Raw genomic sequence first — 23,014 nt, 5'->3', positions numbered from 1 at the left:
TTTGCAGGTGTCTTTTTTTAAAAATTGCTAGCTAACTACAAATCATGAAAAACAGTAGACAAACAAGAACTGCCAACATAATCAAAAAATTTAAATAAGAATAAAATTATAAATGCCAAAATAAATAAACCACAACGGTTAACAGCTTGCTTAATGTAAGCATATAGTAACATCTCTATTGGGAGACGTGAACAAGGAAATTTAGCATAAATTTCTAGTTGAAAATATAGCCAAAGAATCATGAAAATGATGAATTCTCACTACGTGAAAACTTAAAAGTTAAATTTTAATTTTCTTGGAGTGGTAAACTCTTTAATAACATCTTCCGTGACCTTAGCTCTCCTTTCTTGGTGTGTCGCAATTAAGCTTTGGAGAATACCAATAAGCTCTTTCTTTAGCTCTCCTGTCAGCAACTCACCACTGGTATAGTCCTGAAAGTGTTGGAATGCAATAAAACAAGGTTAACTTATGCAAAGTTAATATGCAGCATGAATAGACAAAACCACCAAGACGAATAAGCAGAAGTATAGTCAGCCCAGAGGATCTAGCTTTTTGTAGAAATAATTTAGCTTTAATAATCTACCTTCAATGATTACGAATTTAAAAAAATACAGAATATAAAATTCAAAAATACAGCACCAACTCCCTCAATTGCTCTCTCATACATCAGCAGAAAAACTTGCTAATACATTCTTTACAAGTGGCTAAAATTTTGAAATTGCATTAATTTAAGTTAAATTAGTGATGTCAAGCAATTTTTCATTTCTAAGTGATCTTTCAACCAGGGATGATGCCTTTCATTGCAAAGACATAACTTCAGTGATATGAAGGCCTTCCTTACAATTTACTTGTGAACAGGATGTATCTAATTTCCTAATGAAAGGCAAAGGTGTTCAGAAATTCACCAGAGGAAAGTAGGTAAAATGACTGACCATATTGATTTAATTTGCGCTATTCACCACTAAAATGAATTTCTGCTGTAAATACATGTTTTGGGCAGTATCAATTGTATCCAATCCTGCCAAACATAATCCAGTACTGACGGTGGCGTAACTATGCTTCGGGGGGATGGGGTGTCCAGAAGGGGAGGGGTCAACGGCAAATACAGTAGATTCCGGTTAATGGGTCCACCGGTTACTTGGGGCAGCCGCTTAATTGGGGCAAATCTTGAAGAACCGAATCCAATTCAAGAATATCCCAGAGTTTTCTCCGCTTAATTGGGACAGCATGCCGCTTTATTGGGCCATGAGTCGGCGATATTGACTCTATGCTCGCGACGAAATTAAAATTTTTTCGTATCAGAATACCGTTTTTTATATCTTCCTTCGTTAATTTAGTCTTATTTTTCTCAAGTGTACCTATTCTTGCCTTAATCTTAAAACTCTTGTTCTTATACCATCCGTGTGAGGAATAGGATTCCGTTTCCCGACCATGAGACCTCATTCAATGTAGTGATGTGTTCAAGAGGAGAGGACTACTGTGGCAGGCTATAGGTGATAGAATGAGTCCGGGATAGTTAGAAAGAACTGATGACACCCGTGGTGAGGGTGTAAGAGCGAGCACGGGCCAATTTCTAGGAATTACAGGCTGATTTTGAGCAGAGGAGACAGTTCGAGGCGAACAATTTCGCTTACAAAGAGCTTTTTGTTTGCAGCATCTTGAACAAAATTCAACTTACTCATGAAATCTATCCTTTTAATTCCTTTTCCTCTATACAACTGAGTAGTCACTATTGGAAAATTACGAATCTTCGTTCCTTTCTATTTTTCCCATTACTCTCCCAGTAGTCTATGCATGCACAAAAGTCATTTTCCTCTTCACTTCTACCTAGTCATCTGTGAACTAACAGTCTAAAACCAGTTTCAATGGTGCGCATATTTGGTGGGATTTATCTCGTGCTCTACGATCTAAGTGAACCTAGGATAAGTGGTATTGTTTTAGTTCTGAGAGTTTAGTGACGCTCCATTTCTTGAATTATATGCCATGTTTAGACCTTTTATTCGCTGAAATTTGCTATACTCGACAAAAATAAAGATTATCCTAATTCAGTCATCTCCGTTTGGCTGATATTACCGGGGTGCCGAAATTGGCGATAGCTCAGTTATTGAAGCAACAGGATAAACTAAAAGAGGAATGGAGTCACAAAGGAAAGCAAGCATCGTCTATGAAACGCAAGCGTCAACGTAAGGATCCAGATGTTGAGGACGCTTTAAATCAATGGTAATCCATTGTAAGCGATCGAGGGATTTGTGTAAGCGGTCCAATTTTAAAAAAGAAGTCAGAGGAACTAGCTTTGAAACTTGGTCATGACCATTTTAAGGTAACAGATGGTTGGCATCTCGATGGAAGACCAGAAACGAAATAAAATTCAAGAGAGCTAACGGAGAAAAAAGTGCTGATGTTGTGAGTGCTGAGGAGTGAAAATTGAACGAACTGCCCAAGTTACTCCTGAATTTTTGCGCCGATGGCATTTACAATGCCAATGAAACGGGACTGTAATACCGAGCAACACCTAATGGCTCTTCTTATTACAGTCATGTAGGACCAACGGGGTTCAAAAAATCGATGGATCGCATCACTGTTTAGTATTGTTTAAATGTTTCGGGAACTGATAAAAAAAAACTTCTGGCAATTCTGGAAAGTACTAAGCCTTAATGCTCAGAATCTGTAAATGTATTCAACTCCAAACTGTGCCACATAGCAAGCCATGAAGAGCTCGATAATATTCACTGCAATATTGGACCAATGAAAACTGTGAACTTGATATTGCTGAAACCATATTACACAGGCAACAGTGAAGCTGAAGGTGAGGATGGTGATGGAGATGAAATCGCACCTGAACGTAGCTAAGTGATAACTCTGGATGCAAGGAGGTTCATTAAAGGTTTACGACTCTTCTTCATGTAAAAGGCAATGAAGATATCCCACGGTCGTCATTGGATTTCCATGCCGACTTGGGTCGTACGACGAGGACGACGAGAATGCTGCAGAGAACATAAGACAAATTCCTTGGACGAGGAGATACGATTTGAAATGAAAGTACTCGCATGTTTAGGAATTTAAGGAATCACATATTATTAACTAATTAACCGTGAACTTTTCTTCAATAGGAGTAAGTAAATGACATTCATCCAGCATTGCCTGAGACTGTGAAAAATATTTTCAACTAAGATTAATATCATTCTTTAAAATGTTAATAAATTAACTAATCTCGCTGATTTATTATACAAATTCATTGTTTAATAAACGTTGTTTGCATATTAACCATTCCTTAGTCTTCTTTAAAGAATTCTAGAATTCTATCATTTCAAAGTTTTTTTATGTACATGTATAGGATAGTTCGCTTAATTGGGGCAGCCGCTTAATTGGGGCAAAGTGTGCCTGTCCCGATGTGTCCCAATTAACCGGAATCTACTGTATTTGAAAAATGACATGCCTGGAAATACATTTTACATCATTTTGGCACTTAAGATTTACTTTGAGCCGATGGAGTGATTACTCATCAAAACTAGAAAATAGCTTAAAATATTTTTTTTTCTCTAAGGTGGTGGGGGGGGGGTCTACCTAATCCCTCATCCCCCTCCATAGTTATGCCACTGAGAACTGAAACATTTTCTAAGTGACGAAGATATACTCCATATTGAAAGTGATACTGACAAAGAAAACATTTAAGCACCAAGCTCGTATAAAGAAATTTGCTTCAGTTAGTGCTTGGGTGGTGTGTGGTAAACCAATTCTGGTACATAATAAGTTGCCATCAATTCGTACATAACTTAAATCCAAAAGTTTTTTTTATATATTCTATAAATTTTAGATTGTAAAATGCAATAATTGTATGTACATGAAACTTAAAACAATTATCCAATAACTTTTATTCACACCACTGCTTTAAGTACATTTTGTATTATCCTTGGTTATCCTTGACCAGATGATAATACAGGCATCCCCTGAGTTACGTATGTCTCTACATAAGTGATAACCGTATTTCAAGTGATTAGGTTAATTTTCAAATGCGAGTGCAATGAAGTAGATATTCACAGACTTGTCTGCTGTGGGGAGAGAGAGGTGTTGAGGTTCACTGCTTGTTGTCATCTTTTCTTTGCAAGCAAAGAGTCGATGAGTTCCACACTGTATCCATTGTTAATTGCTATTGACTGGATGGTCAGGAGTTCTTGATGGTAGTGATTATTATTCATAGGAATGTTGATTAATCTATGGATTAGGGAACAAGTGAACCCCGTAAATGGTGCAAAATTCTCTTCATCAAAGATCTCTCCTACAAGATTGCCAACCAAATCCCTAAAGAAAAATTCAGAGTTTCCTTTTACACCCCCACAACATTATCCCGACTCTTGTGTAAACACAAAGACCTATTCGAAAGTGAAAAACTGAGTGGTGTATACGAGATTAAGTGTTGCGAGTGCCATGCGCAATATATAGGTCAGACAGGAAGAGATTTCAACACGAGATTCAATGAACATAGGAAGTGCATCGCCCATAGTAACCCAACTTCGATGGTGGCCAAACACATCATTGAGAGCGGCCACAATCCAAACTTCACAACCAAAGTTCTCCATAAACATACCAAAGGGAGGAAATTAGATGCCTTGGAACAATTAGAGATCCACCAACGTAAACATTCCCAGGTTTCCCTTCTCAACGACAACCTCTACCTTTCAAAATCGCCCTTGCTTTCCACTGAGTTCCAATAGTGCATTTCCCAGAAGTGTTACAATCCCTTCTCCCCCCCTCCTGTCGCCCACTTGACGTGAATGAGATCCCACAAGAACCATACACTGAATCCTAACCGCCGCTCCCCACCTACACACCCTCAGAAGAACGCGTCCTCAAGGACCCTACTAATCCGCACGGCAGCCTACGGGCACAGAAGACGTCTTCCGCCCCCCCTTCAACCCCATTCACCGATGGCCCTCGGAAACAACACCCGAAGATAAGAAGACTGCCACGTGTATTCAAATGCTTTCATTTCTATGTTCAAAGTTTGTTAACCCTGGAAAAAACCCTTTAATTTCCAGCCTTTTTACCTCCTCAGGTTTTTCCACTCTCCCCCCCCCCCCCCCCCACGCCTTGCACTTCTACCCATTCCAGCCACCTCCTTGAGCACTTTCCACCCCATTTCTCCTCTCTCAGTTGTACCTTGAAAATGATGTAGTAACATCGAAACTCGAGTCGAATTAAATTTTATTTTTGTGGAAAATAGCAAGTCAGTGTTTCATTATGTCATACTGTAGGTTCATCAACTTAGGAACAAGGTATTGGAATGCACCTAACTCATATATCGAACTTGCTGTATTCGGGAAGCTATCAACCCTCGATTATGTCATGCCGAATTCTGCTATTGGGAGACTAAAACGAATTTTCCAGTTTATAAACATTTCTGCATAATTTTATTGTGTTTATCATAAACAGTTTTTTCGACGATTCCTAAAAGAAACGTTCATACGAACCTCTTTATTACGAATCTACGGTTTTACGGTCCCGTGAACTTCGTAATAACGTGTGTGTCCTGTATTGAATATCATATCAACATTCTATGTTGCAATGCATTGGAGGTTACAAAACAATATGGTAATCTCATGGAATGAAAAATATTATCTATGATTTGAATACATAGGCTAGTGCTCGTTGGCAATCTCCTAAATTCAGACGCCTCAATAATCCTCCCTGATTTAGACAAAATTTTACACAAAGACAACACTTGTTTCTGTAGGGCAAGAGTAACTTTAAAAAAGTAACAACATTTACCTTTCTAATCTGCTCCAGCTTTTCGTCATCCTCCAAGAAGAAAGTTAAATACTGATATGATATATCAACATCACAATTTCCTCCAAGTCGACGATGTTCTTCAACTGTAGCTTGTCCTCCAGAAAAGGCATATTTATTTATCTGCAATAAAATATTAATATAGACTTTGTAAGAGATGTTTCAAATTAAATGCATGAACATTTAAAATTAAATCCAATTCTTTTATGGAAAATGAATAATTATTTGAAGGAAGAAATTTCACTACAGTATAGCCTCAATTATTTATTCTCAGTAATTGTGTAACAGTAATCAATTAATTGTAATGATTATTTTCGGTATGGTATGGTATTTGAAGGAGGCGACCGACAGCTGAGGTCATTTGCGCCATGAGTTTAGGGTATGGAAGGAAGGGTGGAGAGAAACCCGGCATCGGCATTAGCCTGCTCTTAACGAAAGGCACCAAGGGGACCACAGCTTAACGTCCCATCCGACGGACAGAGTGTTGCGCTTGAAATGTCCTCCACACAACACTCAAGCAGGGATCGGGCAGTCTCTGCCACTGCTGGGATTTGAACCCGGGCCCGCTGGGTGGGAAGCCAACAATCTAGCTACCACACCAACTCGATCCCCCAATGATTATTTTTGCTGTCATTTTTAATTGTAACAGTAGCTTTTTATGAGATATAATTTTTATTTGTAATTTACTTCTCACTAACGAAGAGGAATCATTACTTTCTTGTAATCTTTACTTGCTCCATTATTGACAATGACTTTACTAATTTCTTTCTACTATCATTAACATAATTTGCTTATATCGCTTAAGCCACTCTTATTTTGTAGCCTACTTATCATGGGTACAAAATATGCAATTCCTTCTATTGTTACACCAGTTATAAATAATAAAAACGCAAGTGAAGTTGCAATTAGCGATTTCTGTGACTCGTATATTCCTCACTTTTATTGCAATATTAGACAGTTGCCAGATGGTCTCTAGAGTATACGATCCAACAAGAAGTAATTGTAATTTTACTGATTACTTTTTAAAACTAGTAATTTGTCTCTGTAACTGATTACTTTTTATTCAAAGTAACTGTTTTTCCCTTCTCTATTCGCCATTTATTCCATCTCCATCAGCTATATCCTTAGGATTTATTAGAGATAACCAACGCTGTACTCCTTCATGGTGAAACAAAACCCAGTACTGTTCCACAAACTTTTTATTATTAGCTGTCAACTAGTTTCGACATCTATACCATCATTATCAAGGCTAACAGTACTGGGTTTTATTTCACCATGAACATTTCATCGTTCCACCAAGTAACACCAGTTGATTATTTTTAAATAAATAAAAGATCGTAGCACTTTTCCACAAGATGTTATAATGCGTTTCGGCTCACTGAGCCATCATGCAGTACAAGGTCTTGCACCAGATGATGGCTCAGTGAACCGAATTGCGTTGTATGCATTAAAAAACTTGTGGAAAAGTGCTACGATCTTTTACTTATTTAAATATGTCTAACTTCCAACAATTGAAGCCTGAATCTGTTGAACTTATTCAGTTGATTTTATTAACGCTGTACTCTATTAAAAGTAAAATTTGAGGAAAACTTACTCCATTACCTCACATGCACGCTATTAAAAGTTGTCTCAAAAGAGTCAATAACTTCTTAGTCAATAGATAACCATTTCTCATCAATCTGTTAGTTTATTTTTCAGATGTCTTTACTTGTTTCTTCAAATTACAAGTACATAGACAAAATTGGACACTTAAGAAAAAAAGATTCCAAAATTATCAAAATATACATGTATATTGCAAGTTCTCAAACCTCATTCCACTTTTATGTGTCCCTGCCAAAATAAGAATCCCCCTTAACCTACAGATAAAATTTTAAAATCTCTGATACATAAATGTTTCTCTAATTGAAATGTATAATTCCTCCCACAGTCAAAATGTATTCATGTCCAAAAAAACAGTAAAAATTTACACTAATTCTGATTCTTGTTTAAAAAAAATATCTACCAATGATGATGCCAAAAATTGTGCGTGTTTCAGGCTACAATATCACTACCTACTCATTAAAATTTTTTCCATGAAAAAAAATTACTTTTCATAACCATTTAAATAATTCCTATGCAAATGAAAAATACATTACTCCACAACATCCCCAATAGAAGTGGTTTATCCCGAAAGATCATTCACAAAATATGCTGATCAATGTTGTCTTGTTATCGAGTAAGGCGTGCAATAAATATCTCTTAAGTGGCTGTCCTTCATTCACCAACATCTAATTCAACCTTCAACAGACTAAGTACTTCTTCTTGTGACAAGCATTTGGCATATGTTTAAATTTCTCCGCCTATATGCCCATAAATTTATTGATTCAAGATTTATTGTCCTTAACATCGCATTAATTACATAAATATCCCATGCAAATACTTATATAAGCATAAAACTCACCTAAGTAACTTATACGCTGAAGAACATGTTTTAGGATAAATGGGTAGATAGGCATAGTGAATTCTTGGCATACACCTTTGAAAGTTCTTACCTTGTTTTTAATTTGCTTTTGGGTGTCAGTAAGAAAAATAGAGGTATTTTGATCACTGGCAGACATTTTTGTCTGTGCTCCTTGCAATGCAGGAAAGAAAGAACAATGGATCAAGGCAGGTTTTGGTAGACCAAGTCTTGGAGCGACATCCCTCGTCATCCTAAAATATGGGTCCTGCATGAAAGGTAGGAAACTTTCTTTAGCCCCAATTGCATGATAAGGAAAGTAAGGATTCATAATACATTATGTAAAGCAGAATAATAACAAATACTACTTGGTCCTCACGGAATACTTTACCTGATCAATCCCACAAGGAATTAGACATGGAACTTTAGCCTTATTAAAAATAAACGGAAACGAAGTGGAGAATGAAGGCGCAGCTTGAATCGAAGGAAAGCTTATTTTTCCTATGACATCACTGTCGCCGAAACCAAAAATACCTTTCACCTGGTTGAAAGTAACACACTTCTGGATTCGGACCATGTTCCGATAAAACTCAGGGCATTGCCTTTAAATTAGAAATGACAATTTAAGAGAGGATGCTTCGAACTTAAGAGCTACAAAAAATTTTTCCTATGCATAGATAATTACCCGATAAAATCCAGGTCAGAAAATATGAAAGTTTTTTCCTTGTCAAAGCCACAAGCAATAATGTCCTTTGCATTTTCATACGCTAATCTATTTGCTTCCTCCAGAGTAATATCCTTCCAGAGGCATTTTTCATCATCCGTCATTTGTATAACTAAAGGAACATTAAATACATCCTGCAACCACCTGTGCAAATGAAATTTTAGGGAAATACTTTCAATTTGTGCATACTGATCACGCCGATTAGGAGCCACAATGAAGCAATAGTTTCGTTGACATACTTGGTAAAAATGAAAGATATTAAGTGCCCAACATGCATTGACTCCGACGAGGGTCCTCTTCCAGTGTACAGGAAAAAGGGCTTCCCTTGTTCATAATGGTTCAGAATTGTGTGCATGTCACGGTGAGAGAAGAATACACCTCTTCGGAGTAGGTGATGAGCTCTTTTCCCAGTCACTTTTTCAAATCTTGCTATTAACTCCTCGTCTACTTTCGAACTTCCAAATCTTTCTGTAATAAATATACGGATTATCTGATGAATTACTAAGCTTAATGAGGTAGGTATACATTTATGCAGCCGTTATTTTTTTCAAACTTACTTATTAATTTGCCATAATCAATGCCAGTGGCTGACTTGGTTGACACGTTCCAAGGATTCACCACATCTTCCTCAACATCATCTTTAACTGTGGTATTTGATAACGATAAATCGGACAAACCATGTTCGACACCGTTTGCCATATTTCTTCTGTCAATACACGAGTCCAAATAATCCTAAAATTAGATGCAGTTTCAAGAAATCATGAAGAATTCAACACATATCTCCACTCACACGACCTCACGCAACACGTCGCGCGATTGCGGAAGCCGACTGTCGCATTCCATTGCGTGAATTCTGGATTTCGGCGCCTCCGATTTTTTTTGCTGAGCACTTTTTTTGTGGGGCCACGTATCGACACCAAGCTATTACTGAAAATAAGTGAGACCGTTAGGATGAAAATATATTTAAGCGATGGGTTTATAAATATCAAGATAGTGCTGTTTATAATTTTTGGAAAAAATTGCGCGAGATTTGAATGTCCAAGGACCCAGCGGTAGGATTCTAGGGATCACAGCCCTATCCAGAGAGCTCTACCCCAGTATTCCTGGAATTGACACATAGGTACCTTCACACTCCTAGCCAGGATTATAAAAATTGTGGCCACCTCCGAAATTTCTATTTTTTTTCAATTGTTTTAGGCACAAATAACTTAAATATTAGCCATTTTAATCACAAAACTTTCTTTATTCGAAAAGTTGACATGGTAAAAAGAACAATCAATAGGTGGTATTGATACAATTTCAATTGATACAATGGCATCCCACAATTAATACCTCAATAAAATAAAAGTATTTATTTGCAAATAACTACATATTGTATAACTAAATCAAAGAGAGATTGCATCACTGACTCATCTTAAAAATATACATAGGATCCTTTATATGATCATTTGATTACAAAATTCTGGTACAGTCAGAACCGCCATATAGCATACATACATAATGTCTAATTATATGAAAGATTCATTTGAAAATAGCAGTCATACATAATTCATCAACAGACATTCCTTATCAATCATAAAGTGAACAGGCTACATTTGTAAAATCCTACAAACTCATTAATTACGATTACAAATCTCATAAAGCACATCACAGCCTTTATATCGGTAAAAGGCAAGCTGAATAGTGGATCCATTAGGTTTTTTTTACTACATGTGTTCTGTAGTCCAATCAGCATGCCTTCAAAATATTGAGGAAAATCACAAAAGAACATGGATAAAATAATTAAACAGATTGTGGGCCAGTATATATAGATGAAGGGTGCACCTCATCTTGTGGAATATGTATGCTGTCACCACCACCCTCATAAGCACCATCCTTCTCTGCTCCATCCGGCTGATCCCTACCTTCTCTTTCATTTCTTCCCTCTCCCCCTCCTCCATTTAAAAGTCTTTGTCTTTCTCTGTACATACTCACTCTAATATTCTCCAGTTGGTGATACTTGCACAGTTTCAGAAGAGCACAGACAGAGAGTCCCACCCAACACGCCCATGAAGCCCATGCTCCAAACTATAGAAAAATAGAAAAAAAAATGGTTGAAAGTAGAGCACACCCATAAACATATTTTTAGCGAGCAGCTTTAAGTCACTGTACAACCATGGAATTTAACATGTATTTCTAGCTTCAAATTGCCATACATATAATATGTGAATGTATAAAAACATTTATTATATCAAAATACTTAATAATAACAAAAGGGGTCTTCAGGATGCTGCTGGAGAAGTTCTAATTAAGAAAAAGTCATAAATCACCGATAAAGACCACATTGAAGAACAGAGAAAGTATAAGAATGCAAAACCTGAGGTAGGACAGGCTTGTAACAAGAGGATAAGGAACGAGATTTGTCACAATGCAAGGAAAGCTAAAGAAGCGCGGATGATGAACATATGCGAGGATGTGCAAAATAACCTGGTTTAAGGGATGGTGGAAGCAGTCTATAGAATAGTAAGGAACCATTTCAAGGAACAGAATACAACATGTATGTATTACCATAATTTTTATTGAAAACAAACACAGTCGAGAGATAGAAAAAATACCTACCTGGAGTTATACAATAGAAGCAAACTCAGCTCAAAAATTATCAAAGAGGAAAGTAAAGTAGAATAGGATGGGAGACAGCATTTTAAGATCAGAATTTGACACTGTAATAAGAGCCATGCAAAAGAATAAGGCCCCAGGAATAAATATTCCAGTAGAGCTTATTGTAAATGCAGAAGACAGGGCTTTAACTCAACCGTGCAAAACTATTTGCAACATGTACTAAACAGGAGATTTAGAAGAAATAGTTCTCTTACTTCCAGAAGAACATCATCATTCCTACACCCAAAAATAAGAGAGCAGAGAAGTGCAAAGATTTTAGAACCGTAAGACTGAGAACACGTGTGTTTAAGGCACTGATGAGAATCATTCACAGGAGAATAGAACGAAGCGCAGAATAATTCCTGGATGAGGACCAAGGGCGTACCCAGGATCAAAACTAGGAGGGGGGGGGGGGGGCAAGCCTAGGTTGTTCAAGTTACATATAGTTAAGATTTAAGCATGGAAAAGGTGAATGAAACCAACATTTTAAGGAAACTGTAACAGCTCTTTATTATGTAGTTTTTAAAATTATTTGGTTGAAAAAATATTATTTTCCTTAAAGACATTTGCAATTTTTGCTTCTGGGGGGGCATCTGCCCCCTCCTGCCCCTCGCTGAGTATACCCATGATGAGGGCCAATTCAGATTTAAGTAAAGCAAGGGCACAAGATAATCAATTTTGGCTCTTAGGCTGCACATAGAGAAGAGAATGGAGAAGATCAAACTGGCTTTCATTATATTTCTGGACTTGAAGAGAGCTTTTGATAATGTGACTGGAATTCAACATTCAGAATTCTGAAAGAAAGTGGAGTGCTCTACAATGATCATAGAAGTTTGCAGTTTGTACTAAAACCAAATAGCTGTGATAAAATGCGGACCCAACTGCACAGATGCAAGAGTGGGAAAAAGAGTTATTCAAGGGAGTGCACTGTACCAGTCATTGTAAATGTTTATGTACAGAAAGTCAACTATGAAATCAAAGAGAACGATACCTCCACTGCAAAAACTCTCAACAATTGCCTACCAAATCAAATCTGCTCATCTAGTAGCCCAACAATACTAATCCGCTCAGCTGGCAGTGCCCGGAGCATAAACGCTCATCTCCTATTCTCCAAGCTTGGAGGTGAGCGTTTACGCCCCGGACACTGCCAGCTGAGCGGATTCGTATTATAGGGCTACCAGATGAGCGGATTTGATCCGGTGGGCGATTTTTGAGCATTTTTGCAGTAGAAGTATCGAGAAGGCTTTGGGTATCAACATCCACAGAGAAAGATTTAGTATGTTGCGATTTGCTGACAAAATAGCAGTTATAGCCAAAGCAAAGAATGATTTGAAGAAGACTGGCAAATATAGAAAGGGCAATGGTCAAACATCAGCTGAAAATCAACATAAAGAAGACTAAGGTACTATTATGCAGCAAAAGTGAGGAGGCTACGACAAACATTAAACTAGGAAAACAAAAGCTTGAAAAGGTGAAAGAGTTTTGTTATCTAAGAAGCCGAATAATCAACGATGGATGAAGCAAGAAAGAAATAGTCACCAGAATAGCGCAGGTGACAAGGGTTTTCTGGGAAAAGAAGAATATTCTTACACCTGAGAATACAAGCAAAGAAGTAAGGTAACATTCATCAGATGCCACATATGGAACATGGGAGCGTGGCTTGGACATAATAGATGAAACGAGGACCCAGGACCAGCTCACATAGGCTGCTCATATAGGCTACTCTCATATAGGCTACTCTCATATAGGCTAGCTCATATAGGCTACTCTCCTAAGGGCCAGGTCCATAAGCCTTTGCTTTTCACCCACACACCTCGGAAGGGGGAGGGACAGGAGAGCCTGACAACACCTCCGCCGAAAGGATAGGAATGGAAGGGTGGGGAATAGGGACAAATACGTGCTGCCATGGGGACAGCTGGGCCCACTACTATAAAAACCATGGCTTAATTTGCCAATGAAATAAGAAGATTATTCAATGATGAGAAGAATCCATTGATCATTTCGTTGGATGCTTAGACATTGACAGCAGTGGAGAAGTCAAGAGTGGAAGCATTTGGAATGTGGTGCTAGTGAAGAATGATAAAGATAAAATGGATCAATAAGTAATGGCCTCATGAAAACAATTGTAGAAGGATTGGTGGAAGAGAAGAGAGAAGAAGGGCAAGGATGGCCCTGAATGAGTTACATAGAACAGATTATAGAGGATTTAGAAGAGAGGATATATGTCACCATTGAAAGGCTATAGGATACAAGAGCAGAATGGAGAGCTGCTTCATACCAATCCTAGGAATGTTGACTGATGACGATGATAGTAAAATTTATTTATTTAAACTATACCAACACACACTAAAATACCAGCTAAGCCTAAGTAGAACATTAGAAATGAATAAGTTGAGCTACATTTACAGAATAAGAAAAAGCAGCATATACTGAGAATCACAGCCAGAGAAAATTCACCTGACTTTAACATAAAACCTATGATCATTTTTGGCAAAATAGGTTAATTTTATGCAGTACCCAGAGGTAGCAAAAGGTTCGCACTTCAGTCACTCTGCAGGTGGAATTTTACATCTACACAAGAAGTGAAAATTATTTCAATGACTTTTAAGAGTTTGATTTGACCATGAGGAATCAGACTGCACAACAAATAACCACGGATATATACATATATATATTTGAGATTAAAAAAAAATATGCAAAACAATAACTGTACGAAATATTCTCTTTATTTTTATGAAAGTTATTATAATGAAATTAAATGATTGAGGCTCAGTAATACTCAAAACAAAACAAACTTAATCATAACAGCATTAAATATCTTCTCTACTTTTTAAGCGTATGGGGAGAGCATGCCCCCATGCACCCCTCTAAATCCACCTATGACTACTATATTAGATGAGAACTTGTCATATATTCCCAGCCATTATCAAAGTTTAGGCAAGTTTATAGAAAAAGTTAGCAATAAATCAAACATCCAGAGCTTTTAGCATTAAATTTCAATGCTTTTAGGTCAATGGTTAATAGTAGGATCGGATACTTTGGATCCAAATTTGCTGGAGGCATTGGATCTAGATCCAAAATTTTAAATTTATGCTTCAGTGAATGCGGCGTCCCATACGAGGGAGTGGAAAGAGTTCCGATCCAACATTCGCATTTGCTGTAGCACAGCGATGCTTGTCCTACTCATGAACCATTTTGTTTAATAGCTCTTGTAGGTGTTACGCAACAGAATTACAGCCTCAGAAAATTTTTCGGCAAAATACGACAGGCATATAGTGTGACTCTTACAAAGAGATTGAACAACCATCGGGAGAATCTCAACGCCATAGGATAACAATCACGTCAAAAGTGACGTTGCAGATTTAAAAAAAAACCATTGGCCCTCTATCACCCCAAGCCTCTGATAATATTTTTTCCTTTCCAAGACCACACAGTTCATAAATCATTATCTTCGAAGGAAAATATCAAGTTACGCAAGAACAATGGAAGCATGTTTCATCCGTACCCCATCTCACCAACTGACCTTTTTCATCTTACCTGCTTCAATTCTCTGTTTCTGGAGAACAAATGCTAGGTGAGTGACTTACTAGACCCGAAGATGTCTGGATAGTTTTCGGCTATAGGATGACGTGCACGAGATTCAAAAAAGAATGAAACCAAACGCGTCGCATTTCGAGCATATTTATTTATTTTTAAAGCTCAAATTATGTATCACACAAGTCGCCCGCCTTAGCTTTGAAGGTAACGACGTCACAAAATAGCAAGAGCTAACATTTTTTTTATTGACTTCCTCATTTGTAGTGTCGTTCATTGAAATATGGAGGAATTGTGCTCCTTCCCCTCCATCTCTCCTTCACGTGCTTTTGCTACCCACCCCCTCCTCTCACTGAGCGGTCGTCTCATTCTTTTACTGCCACTCATCACATGTGAAGCCAATTGCAGTGAAGTTTTCTCGGGTTTTGCACCGGGTCAGGTCCTCCATTCCTCCTTCCATTGGAAGAAGGAATGGAGGACCTGACCCGGTGGGAAACCCAAGAAAACTTCACTGCAATTATTCGCCGGGAAAAAAACCAAAAATTATATTGTGTGAAGTCAATGTTGTTCTAATTCATTCAGCATGCAATGGTATTCCCTTTGAAATTCGCATTAATTCTCCATAATGGATTAATATTGTTACGCAAGGGTAAACTGAACTGTGTGCGAGGCATTTTGCTAAGCAGAATGATACATAGCAAATGGAACACATTCAATTTTTTACTAATGCCACAGAGAATTAGGCTAAATTTTTGCTAAGTGCTTATTATTAATATAAAGTTTAACAGAGGTGTGAGTTGTGAAGATGGTACGGAAGTAAAAGAAATATGTCATATGTTTTCCTCACCTGAGCAGTTCCCATTTCGATATAAAATCCAGCCGTTTCTATCCCATCTTTGTTATCAATGGAATTTCCAGCAGCAATCTCACATCTGCAAGTAAATAGATCACTACAATGCAATAGTGTTACAACAAGCATATATGGCAGTAGACTCGATGGAAAGTAATATAGGAGCCTGAGATTACTGAAAATTATTTCAGATAAACAATATTGAGCTTAATTTTTCAATTATCATGCAGCGTTGAAACCAGAGATGGCAAGTGAAAGAAAACAAAAATGTTTCATTTCGATCTATAGGGAAATGAAAATACTAGGCCTAAGTTTATTTTTGTTCCCGAACAAAATTTAAATCACCAAGGAGTTTAGTTTCAACTCAGGACGAAACATTACTCCCAGGAACGAAACTAAATTAATCAAATCTCCTGTTCATAGGTATCTTTCCATCCCAGAAGTTGAGTGGAGGGGGATAAGAGAGAATAGTTTCGACCCATTACATTTCACATCGTGTAGAGAAGTTAAAACATTGAGTTTAAAAATCTAATGGCCAGTTTGCGTTCACCGTTCTCCTGTTAGTAGTAAAAATATGAGTGCCCCATGCATCTAATGGCGGTAGGCTGAACCCTTACTTTATTCAACCATACTTCGTACTCGGTGTATGGGTCGAAACTAAACTGCTTGAAGGTGAAGCACATGGTCCATCCAGCCCGAAACACTATCTCAGTTTTGTCTCGTCCCAGAGTTTTACTTTAGTTTTGATCCTAGATAGTATTGACTCCGATCCCTCCAAGGGAATGAAAATATTGAAATTTCCCTGACTTCTCTCTAATTTTATCCAACCTTTTTCAAATCCCTCGACTTTTCCCTGATTTCCCAGGTCTCTAACCACCCTGTTTGCATATTTAAGTAAATGAAAGGTCGTAGCACTTTTCCACAAGAATCTTCACATTCTTGTGGAAAAGTGCTACGACCTTTCATTTACTTAAATATGTCTAACTTCCACCAATTGAAGCCTGAATCTGTTGAACTTACCCTGTTTGCAACCTATAAAGTTAAATGGTAATAACTTCATTTGGAATATTATGCAATCAAAGACATAAATAAGCTTTCAACTTGGGTAGGACAGCAAGAGGTTTTACATCTAAGATAATCAACCAATGAAAACAAATTTATGCATCTAGAACATGAATCTTGAAATTACTTACGATGGAAATCTTTCAGTCATGTTTTTGCACCACACCATAAAACCAAGAGTAATCATTAAGGCCGCAACGATGGTCATCAAACAAAGGATAACGCTGCCAACAACATCCACAAATGCTGACAAGAATGAACTGTGAAAGACAGAATGGAGTAGCCAAATAAATATCAAGAAAGATCAGTTTCTGAATACTGAAAGCAAACATACACCTTAATTTGAAATACAAGAAGAGAAAGCACTTAGTCGAGCAGCATGAAAAAAATATAAATTAAATGAAAGAGGAAAGGGAGTGGTGTTTAGGATAGTGGCTTATTCAAACCATAAATAGCAACAAAAGAAATATTTTTTCCTTAAATGAATGACCACATTTTAAAAACATATCATTACCTGGTTATATGGAAAATATACGCACAAGTATTTTTGAGGATCCACCTGACGTTAGTTGAAATTATTGATGAGCCAAAAATTAGCACTACGGAACTACACAATGAAATCTTAGCCATGGAATTAAATATCTTTTCATAAATTTCTTTCAATTATGCAATGTGACATTTATTTATTTACTTAGATCATTCTTCACATCAAATCATTCTGCAGTAATGCCAATTTAAAGATTAAAGTTGGACAAACAACCTTAAAGGCCGTAACATTATAAAAATCAATAATGAGGAAACAAGAGAAGAAAGGAAATCAAGCAATGAGCTCACAAATGGGACGTAGCTTGTGCAGAGAAATTGCAGCGCGATCAATATGAATCGATAGATTGAGACGGTGAATTTACAAGCGAGGTGAGGTGATATAAAGGTGAGCACTTTACGTGACAATAGGGTAGTTTCCTTCATCGAAGAAAACGAAAGGCATTGATTGCGATTCGTTACCCACCATTAGTGTATTCATAATACACAAATTATTTGGTTTTAGAAATACCGGTTTAGACGAATGGCAAGGGCCAAATTTTATCCTCATTTGAAAAAGGCCAGATTGGCGCCCATGCGATGCCACTCCACGTGACGTCACAGGGACCTAGTTTCTACACCAGAGGATAGGAGTTATACATCGTCTGAGGTTACCAATGCATGCATGAGGCACAGAGCTCAGGGGAACATGTCTTAATAATAACCTATTAAAACTGGCTAAGGTCGGAAAGTTTTCTTCGTTTGATAAGGTATTAATAAACCTTTTTTAAGCCAAGAGCTACCAGATAGCATGGTACTCAGCTACCCGCTAGCATCCTGCGTCGTATCAGCGCTCAGAGCCTCTCCAAGGTCACCTCACAAGGCGGGAGGGGGAACCAGAAATATGTCACACGGACTTTTTTCCCATCATTCCTACTTACGCGTCGCGTTTTCGCGCGCTTGAAAATTTTCACTTTTCATTTAATCGCGAAAAATAGATATCGTCATTTAAAAATCTAAAAGCGTGAAATGCGCACTCCAGGAGTAATAATCTTTCGATTTAGGCAATAAAAAAATAATAGGAAACCACCCTATTCTATAATTACCAAATATTCATCATAAATACAAACATAATCTTATAACAAATGCACAATTTAACAGTAATAGCCAAATCGTGACAGAGGCAATGAGGATCCTAATGGAGAGGAGTCAAGAATATAGCCATGACGTGTATGCTTCATTTATTTTGAGAAAGCAGTTGATAAAGTGAATTAAGAAAAGTTAATCAGCGTTTAAGAAAATAGACGTACAGAGGAGAGATAGATAACTCATTCATTATATGTATGTAGCCAGGGGCAGATCCGGGATTTTTTTCTGGGAAGGGGGCACAAGGATCTGACACGCTAATGATGTTCTCATACTTGAGATTAAAAACTATATACAACAATTACTGATTGAAATATTCTATTTGTTTTAACATGAAAGTTATTAATATGAAATTAAATGATTGAGGCTCCATAATATGCAACACAAAACGAACGTAATGATAACAGTATGAAAATTTTATTACTAGGGGGCACATGTCACCCCCCTCCCCCCTAAATATGCCTATATACTTGGCTCAGACTGCACAAGTGAGGGTAGGCAAAGCTGCTCACTCATTAGTGCCTTTTTATTTGTATGCTGAGATAAAGAAGGCATGACATAAGTTAAAATTAGGCATTAAATTAGGGAAAATGAGAAAATCAGTGACGTTTTTTAGAGGCACTTATTAAGGCCTGGTTACACGATACATTAACACGTACGGGTTAATGTCTAAATGTATGAACGCGAGAATGAACGCCAAAATGTACCGTGTAACCACCCAACTTGTGCGAATGCATGAGCAGAAAGTAGAACCTGTTCTAATTTGGTTCATGCATTCATACATGTTCCGTTCCGGTCCACCAAAATCATTCACGCAAACGTACATTAACTTGTACGTGTTAGTGTACCGTGTAACCAGGCCTTTAGACAGTCGCACACAAGGCAAGGCTTTGAAAGATACTATCTAAAAGAGGGGACATGCTGTTCTTACTTGCAAAACGAATCAGCCCAATTTGCTCAATGAGGTGCAGAATGAGACTAATGGCATCTGACCTACATTTTTCACCAGTATCGTGCATTATATTTTATAACACTAGGGAATGACATACATGTGGCATTTCAAAATATGGATGCTGACCTTAACAATCAAAAGTTGAGAACCATAGTAATCTTCCCTGATTAGATGAGATATCAAGAGAAACAAGGAGCATGCATAACCAATTATTCATCATACAAAAGGTGATGAAGTAGAACCGATAGCATTTGGTCTTTGCAATGCAGGATAATGTGGCCTTGCCAATTTGAGCAAGTCCGAAACTGACAAACGGAGATCAAAATGTGGCACTTTTCACTCAATAAGATGGTTATACTATGAATATCAGGGGCTAAGGAATGAATTTATCAACATCTATATTATGCATTCGTAGCCAACAAGATCCAACAACTGACGACCTTGGCAAATGAATATTTGTACTTCTGAGGGTAGGGCAATTAACTTAGTTTCCATAGTTATATTTAACTCTACTTCTTAAATGCAAATCATGTAATCTCCTTTCAACTAGACATTGTATATGGCTCTAAGTAATGAAAATGGCTCTCAGTTTGTCTCCCCCGAAAAAGCAGTCACCATTGGCATTCCCCAAGGCTCCATTCTTGGCCCAATTTTGTTTTTGATATATATTAATGATCTACCTGAAATAGTGAAATCGGTGCCAAGAGCAGAACCTGTGTTATGCGCAGACGATACCAATATTATTTTATCAGCACCTTTGGTTAATATCCTATCACAGAGGGCGGACCGTGTCACAAATTTATTGTCTGATTGGTGCCTCCAAAATTAACTAATACTGAATGCCAACAAGTCTGGTCTAATACACTTCACCACTAAGAACAAAGCCCCTGCTCCGATTTCCGTGGACATTGATGGTAACTGTATCCCGCAAATCCTCAGTACACAATTTCTTGGACTAACATTGATCCATACCATTTCTTGGGATGAACACACAAACAAACTTCGTAGTAAGCTAAGCTCATTATGCTTTCTTATAAGAAGCATAAGGAGGACAGTAAGTCCTGAAGTACTGCTAGCCATTTACCATGGTGAATTTTAAACGCAAGTGATGTTTAGCATCCTGTTTTGGGGTTCCTCTCCCCATACAGGCATTATCTTCAAGATACAAAAACGTGCAATAAGACTTATGTGCAATGTTCCAGTGCATACACCATGTCTCCCGCTGTTTAAGAGACTTCGGTTACTGCCAATTCCTAGTGTTTATATGTATGCTGTTTGTGTGTCTGTCCAAAAAAATCTAGTAGACTATGTGACAAATGATAGGATTCATAACTATAATACCAGAAAGTATAAGATTTTCACCCAAATTTTGTTAGAACTACTATTGCAAAGCATGGACCAATGTCCATGGGGTTAAATATTTACAATCATTTACCCCAGGACATCAAAAATTAAGATAGGTACCGCAGTATTTAGGAAAAAGGAGTTGAACTTTTTCCGCTCCAAAATGTTTTACTCTTAAAAAGAATTCTTTGATTCAAATTTTTAAAGGAGTGGAATGAGTGATTAATTTCAGTTACGTATGCCATTTTTAAAAATGTATTTTACCATGTATGTACCATGTATTTTATATTATCTTGTACATGCCCTTTGTGTAATTCATTGACGTGCCCTATATTGATGCACAATGCTGTTATCAATCTCTCGGCAAATAAATAAATAAAAAATAAATTAAATGCTATCCACAAACACAATTTTCCAAGATTAAAAACACACCCTTTCTGACTAAGTACTACAGATGTGTAAGAAATTAGCAAAATACTCTATTTTCAGTTCACACAACCAAAATATTACCAATTCGGTAGCCGCGTAAGCATAATAATTGTTTATAATCACAGGGACAACTAACTGTAAACATAAAAAAATGCATCTCTGGAACCAATAGATGTCAAATTCTGAGGCAAAGGACCTTTTGCAGAGTGGTCTCGTTTTTCAATAAAAAAATACTCAATAGACTGATATGCTACATATTATACACGATGAGTCAAAGATGTAGAGAAGGGAGAAATACAAGGAGGTAACAGGAGGTGGTAGGCTGCAGGTGGCACCATAACTGTGCTGAAAACAACAGTAATAACAGTAATTCTCACGAGTTTAACTGATGTACCTTGCATCATTCAAAGTACACGAAAAATTCGATGTTCGGATCAACAAAATTCAAGAGGTTACTCAACCGAGGTTTACCCCACACCGATTGCGACTGATGATGATGATCACTGGAATTTGCAATCCTCTCTCGATTAAAAAATCACTCACCTATCAGTGCCCCTGTGAAGAAACACACCCATTCGGTATATCTGCACGACTGATGTAATGAACAAAATTACTCCCACAAAGATAGTGTAATTGCAATAAGCTTGCGAAGCCCAATTGACACCGAACTGGCCATCTTTTTCCTGCCAAATCCCAGTGGAAAAGAGCAAGCAGTGACCCCTGGAATAAGCAAGTACATTAGTTAAATGGTAATTAAGAAATAACGAATTATAACGAATAAGAAAGGAGTTCACCTAAACTCGTCCTGATGAATACTCATAGGTACTGTGATACACAACGACAATATAAACGCAATTATGTACCCAGTTATTTGACATAGTAATAGTAAATTAGAGAAAGCCATCGCATTTGCTTTGATGGAAGGATACTTAGGAATTAATAGAAGTTGAACATTTGAATATAATAGTCAATGGACAAAATCGCCCAGCAACTTCCGTCTCTTGAATTTAAAAATAGCATAAATTACTGCAAATAAGCGGATAATGGTCAGACATAGAAGCAAATTAAGGGTAACACGGGCAACGACAATCCTTCGGAATCTCTTTGTTTATTAGTCAGCTTCCCCTTCCCTCGGATTTCGAGCAGCGGTGTTCGATATATCGTCGTTCGATTGACGAATTCGAATATTTTCGATCCTAAGGAACCTAGATCACGTGACTTTGGAAACAGAAAACGCAGCGGTATATAGTAAAGTATTTTTTGTTAATTGAATATTATCTTTTCGCGAGTCAAATAAATAGAAGAAAGAGAATACTTCAGGCACTTGCAAGGTGTTATGAGTGAAATATCAATAATAAATGGCCTAAAGGCATTTTAAAGCACAGCTTCCTTGGGATAATAAAGGTCAATTTTTTAAAATCTCCATTTTCAAGCGTCATTTTGCCAATGTATAGCCAAAAAGTATAGGACATCTATTAGTTTCAGCGTAAAAATCATAACTTAAGTCTCTTAATTACAGTATGCTAATGCTTGGATTAGCTCAAAAATTATCGGACTCGAAGTTTTGAACACCATTTCTTGTAATCAGACTTT

At 37.3% G+C, this 23,014-nt stretch overlaps 2 protein-coding genes across 2 annotated transcripts; both read right to left on the bottom strand.

Moving 5' to 3' along the window:
- Window positions 1-27: 27 nt before the first annotated feature.
- Window positions 28-9,789, bottom strand: LOC124168496 (tryptophan--tRNA ligase, cytoplasmic). The gene is made up of 7 exons (XM_046546813.1): window positions 9,503-9,789; window positions 9,185-9,413; window positions 8,907-9,089; window positions 8,613-8,823; window positions 8,316-8,489; window positions 5,767-5,907; window positions 28-431 (listed from the first exon to the last, which is right to left on the bottom strand). The coding sequence occupies exons 1-7, from the start codon at window positions 9,642-9,644 to the stop codon at window positions 273-275; spliced, it is 1,239 nt and encodes a 412-aa protein (XP_046402769.1). The 5' UTR covers window positions 9,645-9,789; the 3' UTR covers window positions 28-272.
- Window positions 9,790-10,167: 378 nt separating this feature from the next.
- On the bottom strand, window positions 10,168-22,571 carry LOC124168497 (transmembrane protein 179). Its single transcript, XM_046546814.1, has 5 exons — window positions 22,216-22,571; window positions 21,965-22,141; window positions 17,160-17,288; window positions 15,964-16,048; window positions 10,168-11,012 (listed from the first exon to the last, which is right to left on the bottom strand). The coding sequence occupies exons 1-5, from the start codon at window positions 22,323-22,325 to the stop codon at window positions 10,728-10,730; spliced, it is 786 nt and encodes a 261-aa protein (XP_046402770.1). The 5' UTR covers window positions 22,326-22,571; the 3' UTR covers window positions 10,168-10,727.
- Window positions 22,572-23,014: the final 443 nt, after the last annotated feature.

This window comes from Ischnura elegans, chromosome 11 (assembly GCF_921293095.1).
Source record: "Ischnura elegans chromosome 11, ioIscEleg1.1, whole genome shotgun sequence".
NCBI lineage: Eukaryota > Metazoa > Arthropoda > Insecta > Odonata > Coenagrionidae > Ischnura > Ischnura elegans.
The sequence above is the reverse complement of the archived record's forward strand: the minus strand, read 5'-3'. Positions and strand labels throughout refer to the sequence as shown.